Source organism: Mytilus edulis, chromosome 5, assembly GCF_963676685.1.
Source record: "Mytilus edulis chromosome 5, xbMytEdul2.2, whole genome shotgun sequence".
Lineage (NCBI taxonomy): Eukaryota > Metazoa > Mollusca > Bivalvia > Mytilida > Mytilidae > Mytilus > Mytilus edulis.
The window spans coordinates 16,399,251-16,421,606 of NC_092348.1; the positions used below are offsets into that span (position 1 = coordinate 16,399,251).

The 22,356-nt window shown below is 30.2% G+C and overlaps 1 protein-coding gene and 1 non-coding gene across 2 annotated transcripts in view; one reads left to right on the top strand and one right to left on the bottom strand.

The window, feature by feature from the left end:
* LOC139523105 (protein VAC14 homolog) overlaps positions 1–22,356 on the top strand; it is a 40,249-nt gene that overhangs the window by 12,232 nt on the left and 5,661 nt on the right. Inside the window, exons 5-16 of the mRNA XM_071316870.1 lie at positions 1,063–1,170; positions 2,337–2,446; positions 3,149–3,255; positions 4,102–4,234; positions 4,726–4,887; positions 5,743–5,869; positions 6,970–7,035; positions 9,139–9,485; positions 10,287–10,461; positions 11,347–11,465; positions 12,155–12,234; positions 14,089–14,245. Of these exons, the coding sequence (XP_071172971.1) occupies positions 1,063–1,170; positions 2,337–2,446; positions 3,149–3,255; positions 4,102–4,234; positions 4,726–4,887; positions 5,743–5,869; positions 6,970–7,035; positions 9,139–9,485; positions 10,287–10,461; positions 11,347–11,465; positions 12,155–12,234; positions 14,089–14,245 (1,691 nt within the window). The remainder of the gene's footprint in view (positions 1–1,062; positions 1,171–2,336; positions 2,447–3,148; positions 3,256–4,101; positions 4,235–4,725; positions 4,888–5,742; positions 5,870–6,969; positions 7,036–9,138; positions 9,486–10,286; positions 10,462–11,346; positions 11,466–12,154; positions 12,235–14,088; positions 14,246–22,356) is intronic.
* Positions 7,885–8,005, bottom strand: LOC139525671 (U6atac minor spliceosomal RNA). Its single transcript, XR_011665001.1, has one exon. It is a non-coding gene; the product is annotated as a U6atac minor spliceosomal RNA (small nuclear RNA).

The window sequence follows — 22,356 nt, forward strand, 5'->3', positions numbered from 1 at the left end:
AACATCATGGATAATCTACAAAATTCAATATTTCACAAGGAGCAATCATGGAACTAAGGAAAACTTGCGTGAAGTTCCCCGGGACAATGGTTAGCAACGTCCGGGGATATGGGTTAGCAACACCCAGGGGCTATGGGTTTTGTAACGACGTGCGTTAACCAATCAAAATCCTAGATATATACTAAGCCGGGGATAATTCCTTATATGCCTCAAATTCTTTACTGCTTTTGACTCTTACAATATTAATTTTTTTTTATGTAACTGATGAGCAGTGTAAGGTGACACATGCATAGCAAGAAGTTTGCAAATTTGAACACATGTCATTACACACAATTTTTTATATATTTTTTTTTTACATATTGCCAAAATCCTTTGGTTTATGTATATTATATTTGTATTCATAAGAATTTGTTGTCTGTCCAGGTACTGATCATTGCTTACTGTTATATACACCCTATTTCTGTAGCTAATGTGAAGCTTAAGAATATATGCATGTTAGTGTTACAGTTTTAAAAAGAGCAAAAGATAAAAATAACTATCTTATCAGAAAATTTGTGATAAATTAAATTATGTATTTAAAATGATTTATTGTTTTAAAAAAGTACAATCTTCAATAATAGAATACATGTTTGTATATCAAGAAATAAAAAGTTGTAAATATGACATAACAGTTTTCATTAGAAATTGTAATATCAGAATTGCAGCTATCATAAGAGGGTCTAGGGAAGATATTCTTTTTTGGCTTTAAGATGGTACATAACACTACAGGGAGATAACTTTGCAAAAAAACATGTTCTATTGTTCAGGAAATATTAAGGTTTTCAATGATGAAAATCAGTGTTTGTTAAACTGGTAAAAGGAAAGTTTTCTGATTAAGTGTGTGTGGTTCAAGTTTGTTGAAATTTTTAAGTTTTTGTCAAAGTAAATATTTTGTCAAAATTTTATGAAAATTTAAACAAGTCAAATTAATTTAAATTTAAATTAATTTGGAACCACTTTAAATGTATGCAAAAGGTATTTAATTTATTATGAAGACACATATGGTAATATTTGTTTTTGTAGGACATAGTTACAGAAAGTTCCTCATTTGATCTTAAGGCTTTCATTCCCCTCCTTAGAGAGAGGGTTTACGCCAGGGATCCTTATGCTAGACAGTTCATTGTATCATGGGTAAGTCAAAGAGATTACACATATAATATGGAAAAAAAGTTATGTATGTTCAATATATTCTTGACAAAGAAAACAGAACAAAACAAAGTGACGAAAAATTGGCATGACAGCAATATCATAGCCATTTAAGTGTCCCAAGCTAGAAACACCTCTTTCTTCATTATGATGGCTTATCCTATTGGACTTTTCCTTATGGTTCTCAAGAAGCATTCACACAACAGGATTAATAGAAAAAGTCATGTTGAGTTAATCACTAAAATAGGAGTGTTCCTGGCCTTGTGATCATAAAAAATTAGTTTTTTGTTATTGAACTCATACTAAGAAATGAACCAATAGAATTGCTGGATTGGGTGTTTCAAGCACACATGTTAAAACTGAGAATAAAAACTACACAACCAAAGAGCACAAAAAAAGCCACTAATGGGACTTCAACACAGGGAGCAAAATCCCATACCTGGAGGCACGCTTCAGCTGGCCCCTAAAATCTGACACAGTAATGTATTATATAGAAATAAGAAGATATGGTATGATTGCCAATGAGACAACTGTCTAAAGGACTAAATGACACATAAATTGAAATTACCACTGTAAGGCCTCCAACAATCATACTGCATAGTTAGCTATAAGAGGCTCTGAAATGACAAATGAAAAAAACAATTCAAACTGCAAGACTAACAGCCTTATTTATGGATCATTCAGCAAAAAGGTGCCTCTCTTAACTCAAAAAGATATAAATGAACCAAAATTAAAAAAGCACTCAAGACTAACATCTAGAGGTTCCTGACATTGGACAGGTGCATGAATGCTGCAGTGATAAAAATGTTTTGTGTAATCTCAACCCACCCCTATACCTTTAGCCAATTTGAAGGTATGCATTAGATCACTTTGTGCTTAAATTCCCAAATGGAGATTGTGAAAAGGTGGCATGTATGACAATATTTTGTACAGAAACTACAGTGTATCGCATGCCTCTAAAGGCTGGTTGGTATTAATATACAATGTTTAATGAATACCTTCTAAACATAGGTTTTTAAAATTGTTATGTATTGTATTTCATGTACATTTTGTACCAAGTTGTACTTTAAAATAAAAATATCTATCTATTTATAGATTTATAAAAAGTTCATTTGTGAATGATATTAATACATTGTATTTATTGTTCACAGGTAGCTGTATTAGATGCAGTACCAGATATCAACATGCTGGTTTTATTACCAGAAATTCTGGATGGATTGTTTAAGATACTTGGAGATCAGAAACCAGAAATAAGAAAAATGTATGTATTAATCACAGAAATACAAAGATCAATTAAAAAAGTATATTTCAAGATTTTAAATTTAGTATTTTTAAAAACTATTTAATTATTTGTAAGAACTACATTTCCAGAATTGTTTTTAATGGAGTCCAAGACTCATGGATTATGTTGCATAGACTTGTTATATATTAACTTTAAGAAACACTAAGCTAGATGGATGCATAAAATGGGAGAGCAAAAACTTAAGTATAAATATAAAATCAACACAATGATAGCTTCTATATTGAATTTGTTGCAAAATAAACATCATCTAAATTGCAGGCATGGTCACTGTTACACCTGCTATAAAAATCCTTAATTTTCTGAGATAGTTCTTGAAAATATGACAGCCATGATGATATTTAAAACAACATTGGAATATATTACTTACCACTGGATGAAACTTTTAAACACAATTTCATTTTCAGGGTTTGGGTTGGGGGTGGGTTTGGGGATGGGGATGGGGTTATAGAAGGACACATATTTCCACATTTATAATTTGTCTGATAGACCTAATTACTAACCCTGCATGACACATGGTTAATCCAAATATAATTGATGGTCTATACATAATTTAAATAATTATAGAATATAATAGATAGGATATACATAATTGAAATAATTATAGAATATAATAGATAGTCTTTACATAATTTGAATAATTATAGATTGGTTTATTTTCAGGTGTGAGAATGTATTAAAAGATTTCCTAAACAGTATAGATACAAACCCAGCAGAAGTCAAGTTTGAAGGAATGTCAAATATACTCATATTGAACTGTCACAATGATGGTAATGCACATTTACACTTTCAGTCAAATGATGTGAAATCATTATTAGGTTAGGTATACCATATACAATAACAATATCATAAATGTGGTACTTAAAAGTTGCGTTAAAACACCAAAAATCAAATCAAATCTTTGTCACTTCATTATAAACAGGGTTTGTAAAACTTTATTTACATAACTTTATGCTTTATACAACATTTTTTTAGATGCTTTTTTTTTTATCAACTATATTTGATGTATGGAATGACTGTACGGTCTACATGTCCATCTGGCACGGTTATCTGACCAACTGGAGGTTAAGTTTGATATTGATGATAACACTATTGCTGTTCAAGAGTTATACTCCTTGATAGATTGAAAATGACAATTAAAATTGTTTCTATGTAATAACGTGAGAATGGTGGAATAATATTTGAATACAGTGCTCCCTCACTAATCTGTCATCTTTTGGAACTGTTGAAATATTTTCAAATTTTAGGGTGATATTAACTTTTGTCATTTATGCGTTATGACACTTGTTAGATTAAATATTGTGTTTAATGTAGTGTCCATGCCAAAACTTGAGAACTGTTTGACCAATAATTAAAAAAAATAATATAATCATGTTGATAACAAAATTTAACTATTTTTCTACTGTTGTCAATAGTTTTAAACAATAAATGCCAGACAAATTTGTTTTTTTCTCAATAAGTGTAAACCTTGTCACTGTAGTTTTTAAAATAAACCATTTTTCCTAAATACTTCATTATTCTTGAATCATTAATTTTCTTTAATTGAATTATTACTTCAAGACCATTATTTTTTTGTCTTTGCTTACACTTGTTTTAATTGATTATTATTTTTTTAGATGAGATTATCCAGTGTACAGCTATGACCTGGCTGACAGTATTTATATCTAAAGCTGGTAGGACAATGCTCCTAAATGCTCCAGGCATTATAAAGGCTGTTCTGCCTTGCCTTACCAACAATTCACCTAAAGTGTATCCTTAACCAAAAATGCATGTATTATAAGCAAAATAATGTTGGTGTTATTACTTATCCAAGCATCGTGAGACTCCTGATGTATATTTATATATAATTTCTTTTGGCTAGGTGGAACATTTTGGTTTAAAAAAATAAAAAGAAAGAGTAAGATATTACTGGCCAATCATTTTATAGAACAGGTAAGAAAAGAATGACAAACAAACTTGTGTAACAAGTTGTTTTCTTTATTTACAAGTATTATTAGGTTATTCATCACCAAACAAACATGCAAAAAAAACCTACCTTCAATGCAGTAATTACACACATTAAACTAATTTAGAAGAAAAAAAGTAATCTATTCAGATGAGCAACTGAATTATATCAACTAACTTATTTGAAATTCAATTTCAAAAAAGAAGAAGTCAAGATGAAGTTTCAAAAAGTTTTCCATGTAGGAAAATTGTGTGACCAATCATGACCATCTAAAATTTCCCTTAACTTCTATAAGTGTTCTAGATGCTGCTAGAAAGCTTAATTCAGAAATGAAGACCCTAATATGTGAGCAGGATGATTCTTCCACACCTCTGTTGGGAAGTCCAATGGATGGTGAAATTAGAGACCAAACAGACACTGACAAAGAGGAGATAATCTATGATAAAGTTGGTGACAGGTTTGTGAAAAATTCATTTACTGAAATACTAATTTAAATAAAATATTAATCTTTTAGAAAAAAAAATATAATTAAAATTGATAATCTAAAAAAGTATGCAATTGTTTCAGTAATATGAATTGTTAATGTATTAGAATGTACAAGAAATAACATATTAATTTTATATCAGAGGAAGAGATTTGATTTATTCTGTTTTCATCTTTGTAAAAATGAAATGGATACAGTAGTCTTCAGTTAGAAAAGACTGATTGACTTGCAATTTCATCCTGCAATTAGCCAGCTATTGTACAAATCACAGGCATACACACAAAAATATCTACATAACAGTTCATTGTGGATTCCCCTCCATAGTCCCTCCATAAACAATAATTTGAATTTAAAAAAATTTAAGTAAAAGTGCTGTTGTACTTTGTTGGGGGAAAAATCATTTGTACTGGCTATTAGCCTCTTTTTGAATCCTGTTTCATGCAGCTTAATAATTTTATTTTATCGGTAATTCGTATATTTTCCCTTTGATTTTACTGTCTAATATTTTCGAGTATCAAGGTACGGCTGTATCACTGAAAATATTAGGCAATACATTGTGTGACGTCATAATTACCGATAAACAGAATAATAGGTAGTTTCGTTTTTGATACTGACTATATCATGTGGAATATCTCAACTCGCCCTAACGGGCTTGTCTAGATATTCCACATGATATAGTCAGTATCAAAAACAAAACTACCTATTATTCTATATGTTTCTGACAATGTACTTATATTTTTGATATAAAAATTGCAGATCACCGATTTCAATGGTTATTGCCTTTATACTTGCATCTGTGTGTTTAAGTGATTTTATTTATTATTTCAGAGTAATACAGTTAGATGTTAAGAATGTTATCAGTGTTTTATGCCACATGTTAGAGAATGGACATTTCCAGTCTAAGATAGCTGTTCTTGATTGGATTAATCATTTACTACAGAAAGTTCCAAATAAAGTAAGTTTTTTTAAGTATTACTGTAAATTCAGTATTTATTGAATGGTTTTTATTAATCAAATATTGGACAGTGTGAGTATGGCAATTATGAGAATTTACATTCGGATATCTAATGAATATATCTGTATACATTCTGATATCTAATGAATATATCTGTATACAATTTGTTTTCTGAAATCACAATATCTAATAAATATATCTGTATACAATTTGTTTTCTGAAATCACAATATCTAATGAATATATCTGTATACAATTTGTTTTCTGAAATCACCATATCTAATAAATATATCTGTATACAATTTGTTTTCTGAAATCACAATATCTAATGAATATATCTGTATACAATTTGTTTTCTGAAATCACAATATCTAATGAATATATCTGTATACAATTTGTTTTCTGAAATCAAAATAGCTAATCTCATATTTTGTACATTTAAAAAAATATTGCAATAATAAATGTAGATAATAATTTCTGCATTTGCAGTACTTTAATTCAGAAATAAATGAAAGGTTTTCATTATTGCGAATAATGTGTCTATGTCTGTATTGCAATACTAAGAATTTACATTCTGATATCTAATACAAATTTCTGTATACAGATTTTTCTAAAAGAGTATTAACTGATCTTTTGTTTTTAGTCATATTTAAAAATGCAGAATAATAAATGCACACAATAATTTATGTACTTGCAGTACTGTAAATTCAGAAATTATTGAAAATAATGTGATGGTGACTTGTTGAATATGGCAATAATAAGTAATCAAATTCTGAAATCTGATACATATATATCTGTACGCAGATTTCTTTCTGAAATCACTGTAATAAATATCACATTTTGTTGTTTCTTATAAATCACATTAATCAATGAACTCAGTTATTTCTGAATTTACAGAATCTAAAATTTATACTACTAGTACGATAGCCTTACAACATTTTAAAAATAGTTTCATATAGTAGTACATAACTATTCTTAGAGAAAAGTTGTATAACATTGTTTTGTATTCCATAACTACTACACATTTTCCTGTTGAAACATTTTCAGCAGTTGTTTGAACCATTTAATTTCAGAAAATTCATTCTGTTAATACAATTTCAGACATTCCTGAATATGGATATATTATTCCCTGCTTTGCTTAGATGTTTGACAGATGAATCTGAGGAGGTATCTAACATTAAGAATCATTTTGACAAATGTATTATATAATTGTACCCGTTTAACTCTGAATCACATGAACAAAAATCAGCATTAAACAAGGTTGCTGTTTTATTCTGTGCGACTTATTTTGTTACTATAGAAAATTCTTCAAATAGTTTAATCATTTATTAGATGGCTACAGCTACAGGTCATTGTCAATTTTGTCCCCCAAATGATGTTTTTTAATTGTCTGTTTGCTAATACTTGTTTTTATCATGGTCTTAAATTTGGAAATTTATGATAGAATGTGGAGGAAGCCTTCACTTGAATGTGAATAAAAATAAATGCACAATATGTAAATAAAACTTATTATTTCCAAATAATTACATTAGATGTATGTTTCATTATAATACGTTATTCTGATTGGCTAACTGCACATCACATGTAATTCCTTAAGCAATTGCATTACTCAATAAAACTTATCATTCCTGATAACACGAGGTCCCACAATAAATTGCACAGGTGAATTAAATAAAAAAAATGATAAAATTTGTGTTTCATGATCCTAGCTAAAAAATGTAATTATAAGTATTGAATGCTTCTTTCTATAGCATTGACCGTGCACACATTTTTAGAATGAAGCGCGGAATCGCTTCATACAAAATGTACTTCGGTCAACGCTTTTACAGCCCAATGAAGTTACAAAAAGAAGCGTTCAATTCTTAAATGAAATGTGTAAAAATACAAAAAACAACTGCTATACAGATGAATACAAGTGACTGTACAGAATAAAATTTGCTTTCTCCTAATAAAATGCATTTTATAATTGTTTTGGTGAATCTAGGGCTAAACATACCAAGTTTTGGCACAGACATGAAAAAAATAAGTGTTGCCTCCTAAGTAGGGAGACAGCGCCTTACATGTATTGTATAGACCACAAGGGTCTCTTCCGTCCTTATCTAGGGGAGTGCTAACCTTCTCTCCTTTCTTACAACACACTTCATTGGTGGTGTTAACAGTTTATATAAGGACACTTTTGAATGGGTTCTAATAGTGTTGGTTTCATAAAAATGAAACTGTTTCAAAATTTAGTCTTAAAAATGATTAATGGATGCACTTATTGTGTAGGTTTATGTGTTTATAGACAGTTATTGATTTGAGAATTGAAAATGCTATTTATAATCATTTTAACAAGATTGTATATTGAATTTTAAAAATGAGCAAAATCAAGGGAGATAACTCGAAATCTCCTCAGAAATTGTATGCTTTTTAGTTGTTTTTAGGCTTGAAAAATACAAAAAGCAATAGTTTTCCTTTGAATCCCTGTTATTGACAGAATAATCATAGACATACATGAAGGAGACTCCAAAAGGAAGTTACTTGACAAATCAAAACATAGCAACAATCACTTAAATACAATTGGGTCATTAATAACAAATTATTAATCAATATGAAAAACCTCGTAATTTTTGAACATTTAGTAAGTAGTTTTTATCAGAGACAGATAATACAATTATCATTATTATAGTTGTATTGTTATTATCATTATAGTATTATTACTTTTATTATTATCATCATATTTTATGTTATTAAACCTGCTGCAAAGAAAATGTTTGAGGTATGTAGAAGTCCCTGATGGTCTATCTGTTGTTCTTGTAAGCACTCCACCATATGGGCTGAATATATTGATGATATTTTACACAGCTGTGGAATGCAGCATGAGGATGTGTGCATTATGGAATATAATCTCTGTCCTACATGTAATTAAAAGGGAGATAATTCAGCTTTCTTACTTACTCCTTGTATCTTACTGTTGATAGCCACATTTATAAACAGGTTGTTGTAATATTTTATAAATTGATCTTCTCGAGCTCATGTGTTCATTGTCAGATTTATTATTGAGTGTGTCTCGTACATTATCTAATTTTTCTTTTCATGGTTTCTCATTTGGCTGAGGTATTATCTGTTTTTATATGAATTACTTTTTTTTAATACCCACTAGGTATCTTCTACCCCTATTGTACATCCGTGAAAAGAATTGCCATAGAATTTATTGAAAAAAATTACTGATGTTTGATGATGTATGAATTATAAAAATGAAGTAAGAAAAATATGAATTTCTTACTTTAGGTTGTATTATTAGATTTAGAAGCATTGGCTGAGATTTCCTCAAACCCTGCAGGTCAAATAACGCAGGACCTACAGATGGCAGTAGAGAAACCACCAAGGGAATTAACTCCTGATAGGAAAGATAAGAAGGACAAAGATGGTAAAAAACGTCCTACTGATCCAAGACAATCAGCTGTTAGAAAGGGAGATAATTTATCTAAATTGCCAAAAGCAAAATTAACTGTAGAATATGAATCTAAACATGGACTAAATGTGTATTTTACAAAGTTCATGGTCAGTCTGCTGGACATGTTTAAAGTAGATCAGCAGTCTACAGAACCGAAGGAAAGAGAATATTTCATCATACGGTAGGTACATTCATCACATACACTTTCTTTGCTTTGAATATCAACCATACATTTGGAATCCATTACTTCAAGTGCCTTATCATATATTGGTTTTACATTCCATACAAATTTAACTGGTTACAGGATTATTATATTTTTTATTTAATTTGATCTGTGCTATGCAAAATTTCAGATGATATCTCTTAAATCTTATACAAACTTTCACTTATCTTTGTTTGGGCACTTTGACGTCCCTCCTCCACCAATGAAAAATGACTGCCACGAAATAGCACAGTAAAAGTTGCATTAAACACCAATCAATCAATCACTTATCTTTGCTAGAAATACCCCTATTGTTATTTTTAGTCAGTATATAGATGGTTCACTCGAAATTGCTATAAATAGAATATTTAGGGAATTTTAGTTTGGACTCTAGACCATGTCTTTTCAGCTCTTAAATAGCCTCTATATCAACTGTACAATATTTGATGGAGAATACACTTTGGGCAAATAGACTCCTTATCAAATTAAAATCACTTAGTCAAAGGTCAAGGTTTCATCAGAAACCAACATGCTGAAATTGTGACATTTGTATTTTGTTTTACATCATTTGACATACTATAATTACATTAGTGGATTTCTAAGCAGAATTTGCAACCAGTACCTTACATAAAAATCTTTCAACTACAAATCAAAATATGAATGCAGCTTGGTTAATGCACCATGGTTTTCTTTTAATTGTATTTTTTTTACTTTGAAACACTATATTGTTATATATTTACATATTTTTAAAAATATGTTTGTTTTATCCCTATTTTTTAGACAATTGTCCCATTTACTGAATGCAGAAGATATTTTCCAGTCATTTTCTAAAATCCTTGTTATAGAGGAAGATTTAGACTTTGCCAAGAAGATGGTGCAAACACTGAACACAATATTATTAACCTCAACTGAATTGTTTGGTTTGAGAAGCCAACTCAAAACTTTAAATTCTCAGGTAAATGTTTTTCAAACTTTTCTTGTGAAGCTTTATTTCACTATAATGTTATTGAATAAACTAAAATGTTATTCTTTGCTCTATGAATGTTTTTAGCTAACATTTGCAATTACGTATTCATAAGCAAAAAAAGAGGAGATATGAGGCTAGAAAATCCCACACCTGGAGGCAGTGTTCAGCTGGCCCCAATCAAAAATGTTAACTAGCTCAGCCAAATGGACACCATACTAAACTCCAAAACATACAAATGAACCAAAATTAAAAAAACACACAACAAAAACAAAGGCTAGATGTTCCCGACTTGGGACAGGGATAAAATGTGGCAGGTTTAAACATGTACTGTGAGATCTCAACCTGTCCCCTATACATCTAGCCAATGGGGAAAAACAAACAACACAGCAATAAGCATAGAAAAACTCAGTTTAAAAGAAGTCTGATTCAAATGTTAGAATAGATGATTATAAATTCTTTTTCAATGTGGTTTTAATTATGTGTCATTTTTACTTGTTATTTTTCCCATATCAGCAATCTAACTTAACTTCTTGTAACAAACAACATTTTCTAGCTGTGTTGAAGACTCATTGGTTGTCCTTGGCATTTTTTTGCTCTTTGTTGGGTTGTTGTCTCTTTGACACATTCCCTGTTTCTTGCTCTTTGTTGGGTTGTTGTCTCTTTGACACATTCCCTGTTTCTTGCTCTTTGTTGGGTTGTTGTCTCTTTGACACATTCCTTGTTTTCACTCTCAGTTTTGTATTCAATTATTGTCTTTGGTATTCTTCTATGATATTTTTTTTCACTACTGGTATATTTGTACCTTAACATTAACATTGTGTCTCTGACCTACAATACTATTAGTTTAAATCTCGTTACTTGTATTTTTTACAGGATAGCTGTTCCTTATTTTGTAACTTGTATATGTCATGGTGTCACAGTCCCATAGCAACAGTCTCACTGTGTTTCCTGTCACAGAACTACAGTCATGCCTGTCAACTGCTTCAGACATTGTATCCTCTCATGATTAAAACAATTCTGATTATTTATGGAATATTGCACCAGGATCATGATGTTCAGCAAGAAATCTTGAATTGACTTTTATTATTTTTGCAAGAATATGAGTGTCAAATCTTTAGCCGACTAAGGTAAAAATCACATGATTTCATCAAAAAACACCACGATTAAATCTAAAACAAAACTTTAGGTTATCTCCCCTTTGCAAAGTTTCTATTCCGGCAGACAGACATTCCAAAAAGTCTGAAATAACAAGAAGTTTTTGGTTTAAACCATTTTTAACATTGATCTGCCAATAATCTGTACAAATGATAAGTACATATTTGTAAATGATTTAATTTTGAACTGATTATTCTGAAAAAATTAAATGAGATTTAAGTCAAACTTGTAAAACAAAAATCAGAATTGTTTATTATAAAGAAAATAGCTGATGTTGAGCCAAATGAAACACAGAAGAAAATTTATCATAATTATATGATTCAAAATTTAAAAGATGAAGACCCAATTATTTATATGTAGTTTGTATCCCCTAATTCTTAAAATTATTTAGTTAACTGTACATCCTTAAAACATTCTAATGATAATTTTCCCATTCAGCAAATTTGTCAGATTATTTACCTCATGCTTTTATATCATAACTTAATGATTGTGTGACAAATATTATTTTCCTTGACTCTGTCTTTAGTGGTGATTTAGAAGTTACTGTAGATTTCCTCAAAGAAATTGATAAGCTGGTTCAGCTGATAGAGTCTCCTATATTTGCATGTAAGTAAAATATTTACAATATATCATTGTTCAGATTAAAGGTGAAGTCATCTGCTTTGAAATGATGAAAAATGATACATTGCCTGATTAAACAAATATGACCATTTCATTAGTGTGTCCCACTGTAATGAGTTAGTGATTTAGTTGCCAAAGGAGAAAGTAAAGTTGTCAATTTCTCTAAAACCTGCTTCCTTGATTCTATTATATAGTCCAGTAAAAGCTTATGAAGGTTTTAACCTTGAAACTCAGCCAATCATTTTCTGAGATGATCGCCAACCATATGTTGATAAAAAAAATTACTACAATGTGTGACTTTAACTTAGGTCATATTGACTTGTCTATACCTCAGATCATACCAGGTAAAGTTTACCAAAACTGAACCCATATTTTGTTAGTTGTATGAAGTTTTGTTCTATCACTATCAGACTTATTTTATGTTGTATTAATCTATATAAACATGTATTATATATAAAGGTTTACAAGGTACGTACAACTTGCCTAGAATATTTCGTCAAACTTTTCTTAACTTCTATGTAAGAGATTGATTTGATATTTGGTCTGCAGCTTCGTTATGTTGAGTTGCTGCCACTTCCTGTTTGCTGATAGTTTGAAATTTTACCACACAAGGAAGATTTTGGTAAAACTTCACTGGGCTTCTATGAAAGGGAATGATTTTATATTTGGTCTGCATTAATTTGAGTTGCATATGGAATGTAAATTTGACACCTTCATTGCATCCACTTCCTTGTGCATCACACAAAACTTTTTGTACAAAAAATATTTTCCTTATTCTGTTTTTCTTGTCTTCTATGAAAGGAAATTATTTAATGATTTAACCGCAGTTTGATAATGATTGGTTGTAGCATGTTAAGCAATTTTAACATCTGCCGTGCAGCCACTTGCTGTTTGTCGATAGTTTGAATTTTTACAACCCTCATTGTTCAAGGAAAATTTTCTTCATAATTTGTCTTGACTTTAATGGAAGGGAATGATCAGTTAAGTGTCAGCCTACACTTTATCGCAATCAATTGCATGCAGAGATGCAGGTCCAGACTCTGTATTGGTCTTGTTTTAAAAGTCATTATTTTAATACATTTATCCTTACGAGTAGAAATTGTGTATACAGTTCAATTGATGAAGAAAACATCAAAATTTGAAAATACAAACTTTCACTGGTCTATTAATGCCATCTACCGGTATGTGTGTACTGATGCCATTTGTTTCTACAAAAACAAGAAAACTGAAAAGGGGAAGAATAGTACCAGTTTTAACAAAGATAACAGAAAAGTTTTATGCTATCAATTTGAATGAAAATAGAAATATAGAGGGAACACTATAATGTTTTGCCCCAGTTTGGTGCAATAATATAAATGTTGTTCACTGGTAGCATTTTTATGTAGCATTTTGCAATGATTGTTCAAGAACTCATTGTTTCTTGTTTACTCTACAAAGGATGTGGCCAGTGGCAACAGATTGATATAAGTAACAAAATACACATGAAAGGAATGCTGTGAAGAACAAAATCATCTACTACCACACCGTTAAGGTCAAATCCATTGCTGTAAAAACTTATCACAGGATTATCTTGAAAATCAAATATACACCTTATAGCTGTCTGTCTGTCATTACTGGACATCACAAAAGTTCCAATAAAATTTTGACATCATAATAACAAAATGTGACGCCACAATGGAAAAGTGATTGTTGTATGACGTCAAAAGTTCAAGCCGTACAGATTCTTGGGTCAAGCGGAACAATTTCAAAATAGCAATAATGTGTATCGTTAAAGTATATCTTGTTTTATACAATAAACTGAATTTTAAAGCTTAAGTTTTCATTATTGTTTCTTTCCAGATCTACGTTTACAGTTATTAGATGTTCAGAATAACCAAGATTTAATCAAGAGTTTATATGGACTATTAATGTTGTTACCACAATCAGAGGCGTTTAAATTGTTACGATATCGACTGGACTGTATACCACATTATCAGCTAGCCTTGATGAATGATAAGTAAGTTTGTTAGAACAAAGTCAACTAGCATGTAAGCTTGATCAGATAAAAAAAATCAGCTAGTCTCAAATTAGCTAGACTTAAGGCTTGAGAGGTAAGCTTAGAAAAAATTAGTCAGCTAACTGGTGAGCTTTGAGAGGTAAACAATCAGTTAGCCTTAAAGAATGAGAGGTAATCTTGGTCAGAAAATAGTCAGCTAGCATGTACACTTGGTCAGAAAATAGTCAGCTAACATGGACACTTGGTCAGAAAATGGTCAGCTAGCATGTACACTTGGTCAGAAAATAGTCAGCTAGCATGTACACTTGGTCAGAAAATGGTCAGCTAGCATGTACACTTGGTCAGAAAATGGTCAGCTAGCATGTACACTTGGTCAGAAAATAGTCAGCTAGCATGTACACTTGGTCAGAAAATGGTCAGCTAGCATGTACACTTGGTCAGAAAATGGTCGGCTAACCTTATTGAATTATTATAGTGTAGAAGGTAGAGGCCATTTTTGGATCAATATTCAATGAAATTTTTTTTTTAATTTTTTTTTTGTATATTTAAATTGCAAATAATACACTGACGTGTTTAAACTTTTTAATATAAGTACATCCTCATAACCATAATGTTCTGTTGTGGCTTCAACTCCCTTAATGCACCTTTAGTGATTGTGGGTCTTACATAAAATATTTAACATCTATGGTTTGGACCTGCTTATGGCTAACACTTGGATTCATTTATAAAAAATGGTAGACAGCAAAAACTTAGGCAAGTGATCAATTTTTTGTAACCACAAATATGTGTAATCATATATATGCATCTCAGTGCTTTTATTATATTAACTAGTACATTGATCTTTCTAACAATGGAAAGTTGCTCCAAATTTTTGTCAGATATAATCTTAGCTATGTCTTACTAAGTACACTCTGTATATAGATCCTACTGAAGGGAGGTATTGTTCAGTCGTGACGTGATATGTTACGATTTTCCTGGTCCTCTTAGGCTAACCTGAATTACTGGAGGTTAAATCATTAATTTTAAACAAGCAGGTTTGAAGTATTTCCTGTCATTATATTGTCATGTGACTTTTATCTCTGAAGTGACTTCCTGTCTCATAACAAAGTCACATTATTGAAAATAATTTATAATTAGTCATATTGTTAACATAACACAAAATTTGTGTAATCATAAACTTATTCACAATCATTTTACAGTAGTTGTAGAGGTGTCACACCACCAATTGCTCCCTCAAATTTAGAACGTATGTGAAAGTAGGCCAAATTGGACAAAAAATAGTGCATTTGATGTCATTGTTTACTTAAACTACCCAACAAATTTGCAGAAATGAAACTTTTGGTGAAAGAGAAATATATTAAGGAGGCTCGAGGGTATAAAAATTTCAGAAAAAAATTAAAGATTTGTTTTTCATTACAAATTTTATTCATTACCTTTTGTAGTTGTTACTTTATCATATGGTACAACAAACATTCAAAACAATTAATTCGTGTTGGCCCCAGATGACTTTTAAAATGTAAACATCATTGAAAAAGTTCCAAATTATCTCCCTTTGGTGGAAAAATGCCATTTTTTGGCTTTAATATTGAAATATCTCTTTTAACTCATCAGTGACCTATATTTTTTAATATAATTTCGATATATGCTGTACTTAAACTAAATTATTGTAAAATTTGAGCGATTTCTGTAATAAATTTCTTTTTTTTATTTCGATATTACCTTTATTTCTCCTATTAGTTCAACAGAAAAGAAACACTTTTACAAAGATGTATGCTTCTTTCGAAGGCAGATTGTGAGCGCAAATGAACGGTGACCCCATTTTGTTATTTTATTTTTCTATTAAAACTATAAGATAAAGTTCATTTATAGAAAAATATAGAGAAATCCTATATAAATGATTTAGACCCGCGTACCCCCTTAAGACCATTTTGAGCCCAAATTTACTTGTCTATGAGTTGACATTAAAATTTGAGAATAAATGCGCTCCATAGTATACTAATTTAAGATTTCAAGAAAACCAGGGGTTATTTTTAGTGGTACATCAGTTCGGAAGGTCTCTTCTTTCTTATATGGCTTTAAAGGTATGTTGAAAATTGGCATGAAAAAAATTGATACCTGTACGATTCAGGACATACCTGGTTTGTAAGAGGTTAAACTTAAGATAAAATTTTTAGAAAGCTATGAAAATTGCAAAATTTGGTTGAACAGATAGGGACTTTTAATTGGTGGTCTGACACCTTGTAGAATTGTCCACATTTCCAGGGGCTAATTAGCCCTGCTCCCTTAGTAATGGTTCACTGACTTTGAAAGTCGTGCTAATGTTAAAGTATTGTCATTTCATTTTTAATAATGTGCATATACTATAAAAATTTACAGTAAGCTTGTACCATGGTCCATCATTGATGCTTTTTATAAACCCTTTGCTAACATTTAATAGCTCTCATTCATTGAAGATTTGCAATTCAAGCTTTTGATGTATGCTTGGTGTTTCATGTTTTGATATTAAATCTTTTCAAAATTCTGAAATTCTGTTTCTCTAGACCACAGGATGACATGAAGTAATTACATTGATTGGCAAAATTGCTTACCTTGACCTACCTTTTATGGTAGAGTGACTTTGATATTTTTTTGAAATTAGATGCTCAGAATAGTGTATCAGTTATAGTCACCACTATAGTCTGTCTGCTTAAAATTTACATCAAAATATCTGTGACAATTTGGTCATAGTGACCTATATTATATCCTTGAGTGACCTTTATAAAGTCAATATTTATTATTTTACTGCTGTCATTCTCTTTAAAAAATGTACAAAATAGTTCCACAACATTTTGATAACCCTGACCTTCATTATATGATTTTATAATAACTTTGGTTATGTTTGACTTCACATTCTATTCTATGTCATACATGATTCAAAACTTTTTAATTTTATTTCAATGATGAAAATGAAAAATTTACTTATGCAATTATGGTAAGTTGTGTTTATTGGGAAGAAATATTCTACATAATACTCTTTGAAAAATCATTAAACTGAAAAAAAGGTCTGTTATAGTTTGTAGTGTAAAATTAAATAATAATTGCCATTTTATGATAGACAAATTAGGACAAAAAATGTATTTCAATGTGTGCTCAAGTAAATGCCTATCACACAACTGATTGACTAAAGTAGATTTTGTTTCGTTTTGTGCAATTTGCGGTATGTAAGAATTAGATAAAACAGAGATTGTCTGAAATTTATAAACCAAAATTTGAAGTGTTTCTTTGATGAAACATTGTTCAATCACAAAAAAATACTGTAATGTTTTTACTTTCTAGAAGGTACAAAGTTAGAAATAATGACACAATTTGGTGTTATATCAGCAATGACACATCTCATTTCCATGGTTATTTTTTTACCCCAGCCCTTGTTCATGGTTCGTGAAACTTTTGCATAGTTTAAATGTTAAAATTTGTGATTGGGTTAGTTTAAGGGGACTGCTTGTGGTAAGTGAGTTAGTCCTAAAATTGCCATGTTTTTACCCTGTGCTGATTTCCCTGGGCCTACTCCAGTAATGTTTCATTGACTTTGGAAATTTTGCTAATGTTAAAGTGTTGCAATTTTAATTTCAGCATGTGCATTATACTATAAAAATTCATACAGGCAAGACATATCTCTGTTTCAACAGTTTAATATTTCAGATAAAGGATATTACGAATGCAAGTCAGCAAAAACAGCCAACATTCTTGGGCAATAAAATGTATAAATATTTTCAATACTCATTGAAACTGATTAGATTTTGTAACTGATTTTGAAATTGATTATACAAATTACGTCACAATAAAATTGATGACTGACATAAAACTATTATTTCAGACAGACAGACAAATTATTTGATGTAAATTATCTGAAACATAACACTTCTTTTGAAATTGGTATGGGATGCTGATTAATTATATGATGTAAGTTTCATGAGAAACAATGAAGTGGTTGAGTAATTTAACATGAAAATAGAATGTGTTATATAATTTAGATTGTGGGATAAAGTTTTGTAATTTTAGGGCTAGGATTTAGGGAATCAAAGCAATTGATGATGTAATACAATTTTGTCAACAGGTTTCACTTGAGAAATAAGACAATTAATACATTTGAATGGGGACCTATAATTGGAACCTCTCCTTTATCCTAGGTTAGAAACACCTTGTAAAAAATGGCTGTATCTTCTCTTCCCCTGCAGTAGTCTTTTACACCCTAATGAGTCAATTACCTAAAACAAAATCAGAAGACCATGAGTTTTTACTTTTAACGTCTTGTAAAAAAAGTTTTTTCAGCAGAACTGGAGAAAAATCATCACCTCTTTAGTTTTGAAATGGTCAGTAGAGTTTATAAGGAAATGGTCACTGAACTCTCTTAAGGCATATTTGCCTGAAATGACTACTGGTTACCAGATTTAAATTGAAATTTTTAGCTATAGGTTTGATAAATTAAAGAGATAAAGATGGTGGGTGTGACTGTTTTTAAAGATATACACGTAGGCTGTAGCATATTTTTATCATGTGAGAGACACTAACTTGCACCCCTCTAGTTTAAAAATGCAGCAGACAGACTCCTCCCCCACTCACATATATGCTAAATTTTGACATATTTATATGAAATATGTAAATGCCTATTTCAAAAGAACTTTTGTAAAACTTGAAAATAATTCATCCTTATATACTTTTAAAAAAAATCAAATTTGTTTTGTATTAACATTTCTGATCTAACATGTACAATAGAGTAGAAAAATCAGAAGTATTATGAAACCTAAGTTAATACATTTTGTCTCCCACTCATAAAACAGTTTTATGTGAAAAAATGTTATGATTACTTTTTAGGCAAAAGATATGATCTAAGATGATAACCATAGGCCTAATGTGTTTGACACCCATATTTTGTTGACATTTAGTCCTAGTGGCTATCATTACTGAGATCAAATAGACTGGAAACATCACTGTTTATAATTTACAAACCATGTGAGCAAAATCAATATAAACTGGATATCTAATTGGGTGGCAATTTATACTGTATCATATATCACATGAAAGAGGATTAAAGGGAGATAATTCACACATAATTAACTTTGATGGGAGGTAATTGGAGCGTTAACCTGTCATCAGTATATACTTAAATGGGTCATTACAAACTAAATAATGTAGTTTTCTTCTGATAACATGGTATATTGTCTCCTTTTGTACTTTGAAAGAAATTTTTCATACTTGATTTGATTTGTTGGAAATCAGCTTTACCATCACATACAATGCAAATACTTTGCTTTTGTGACATTTGTGACCATGAGGTCTTAATTTTAATAATTTTGATTTATAATGTCTTTATTCAAATGGGGACCAATGTTTTATATATCTCAGGGTAATGTTTATGATGTAGGACCAAACTCACACTTCTTAAATTTCAGTTAAGAAAGGGTAATTTTTGTCATCTTACTTTTGTACCTTTAGAAATGTTTGACTATTAAAACATTTGGCAAAGGAATGATATAAGCTACAGAATTTGAATATACTTGGTTACTTTTGGGTAATGTTTTTCATGCACATTTTTTATTTGATTTCAGTTGAGAAGGAACTTACTTGTGTACCTTTAGAAATATTTGAATATTAAAACATTCAGCAAAGGAATTTATAAGCCACAGACTTTGACTAGCTTGTCGTGCTTCATTATCTTTTAAGAAAAGATAACAGACAGATGACAAAGAAATCCTCAGTAGACATACATGTATCACTCAAGGATACGGGAATATCTAAAATTAACAAACTTTTATTTCTCACATGTCTTGTTAAAAATTCGCCTTTTCACTGGAGTATGAAATGCAATTAATACTTTCATTTTCACGTTAGTATTATAAATGTGTTGGAATATTTTAGGGATAAACAAATACAGGTGTGAAGAGAGCACCTGTTTATATTATCGTCACCACACCAACACATTTATAATAATCTAACATATGATATATAAAATTACATATTTATTCATAATTCTAAATTGCCATAATTTCATATGTAAATAAGATGAATGCTGACACTCTAAAACAATATATTATTAGCTGTGATTCATAAAATAACAAATATGAATTATACGCAGGTTTATATATTTACGTTGTTTGTGGATTAGAGGAGATGAAATCGTCACTTTTGTGGTTAATCATAATAGGAAGTTTGGATAAGTGTAGCCTAGAAAAAAAAGGCTTAAGAATAAAAAATAAATATATACATGTAAAAAAGGGGGAGTGTCACAAATGAAGTGTATTGACAAATGAGTCATCTTGAAATGAAGCTAAGCTAGAATCTGCTTATAATAATTATAAACCAGTGCGTATAGTTAATGAAATCTTAATCATTGAAATTAGTTGTGATAAACTATATGGTAAAGCCAATTAATCAGCAGCTGGTGTGCTTTTAGAAGTAATAACAATATAATTATAAGCACATCTAAAACTTTCATAATTTATAAAATCTATCATTGCTATATTAAGTGATATTTTTATGAGAGAAGAAACATTAATGAGCACATGGGCTTATAAATATGTCAGACCTAAACTGAATTTTACCTCTTGACCTCTATCCTGCCCTGTGAAAGACAAGTTATCGATTTTGGGATTTAATTAGCATGGTGTTGATTAGCTGGTCAACTTTTGACTTCTGATTTGATTTGATGAAGAGTTGTAGAATTGTTGAGGACGACAACATAGTTTCTTTCTAGTTTCTTTCGCAGTTACTTCAGATAAATGCTATCCCCCAGAATAAATTGTTTCTTTTGATTGGTTTGCATAGTTTGGTTTTGGTTATTCTTCCTGAAGTCTTAGCAAATGAAGAAATTATTCTAAGGGTATTCTTATAGCAATATAGGTTTACTTTTTACTATTTTTCCACCATTACTGGACATCACAAAGGTTCCTGTAAAATGTTAATGTCATAATACATAATACATAATATATAACACCACAATGGAAAAGTGATTGTTGTATGCGGGTCAGTTTCTACGATTGACCAGGACAGATTTCTAAATAGTGATAAAGTGTATTGTAGTTTGACCAATGGAATAACGGTCTTCCCAGTTGCTGATGATAAATCTGATCTTGAAAAAGACTTTTTCAATTTGGGTTGATGACAAATATGTGGTACCAGTAGTGAATTTGAAATGTTAATTATCATATAAAAAAGAAGATGTGGTATGATTGCAAATGAGACAACTCTTCACAAGAGACCAAATATATGGTACCAGTAGTGAATTTGAAATGTTAATTATCATATAAAAAAGAAGATGTGGTATGATTGCAAATGAGACAACTCTTCACAAGAGACCAAATATATTGTACCAGTAGTGAATTTGAAATATTAATTATCATATAAAAAAGAAGATGTGGTATGATTGCAAATGAGACAACTCTTCACAGGAGACCAAATGACACAGAATACCAATTTATCTTTATTATGTGTGCCTCATTTAAAAATTTACACTGCAATAGCTGCAATGAGATGCATTCAAATAAAGTTTGGAAGAAAAGTATTATAATTTAAAACTCTATCAAACTCTGTGGTTGCAATGTCTTTGTTTTATTAGGAATTTTTTTAATTTTTTCAAGAGTAGATTTTTTAAGCTTGAAGATTTTTTAAAGAGAAATTTTAAGTTTGAAGTTTTTTCAAGAGTAGACTTAAGATTTTTTAAGAGTATATTTAAGTACCAGGAAGATACAGTTTTTTAAAAATATTTTTGCAATATTTTTTTCTGAGCTTTATCTTTGAATACCACAGATTTTCTTTACCTACAGTACTGCTTTTGGTGTGGTCACGTTTCTCCAACATTTGGTAATTAGACTAAAACAACATTAGGGATTATGGGGTCCTCTTAAGGACTGGATCTTGATATCTACCTGTAATTCACCTGTTCTTGACCAAAATATTGTTAAAAAGGTATATATTTTTTAAAGATATATATATTTTTTAATAGTCTCCCAAAATTGTAAAAGTCCATATAGTCTAACAAAGTGATGTAATTTTTTATTTTATATAAAAAAAAAGATGTGCATGGTATTAAAGACAATGAGACAACTCTCTACAAGAGACCAAATAAAACAGAAGTT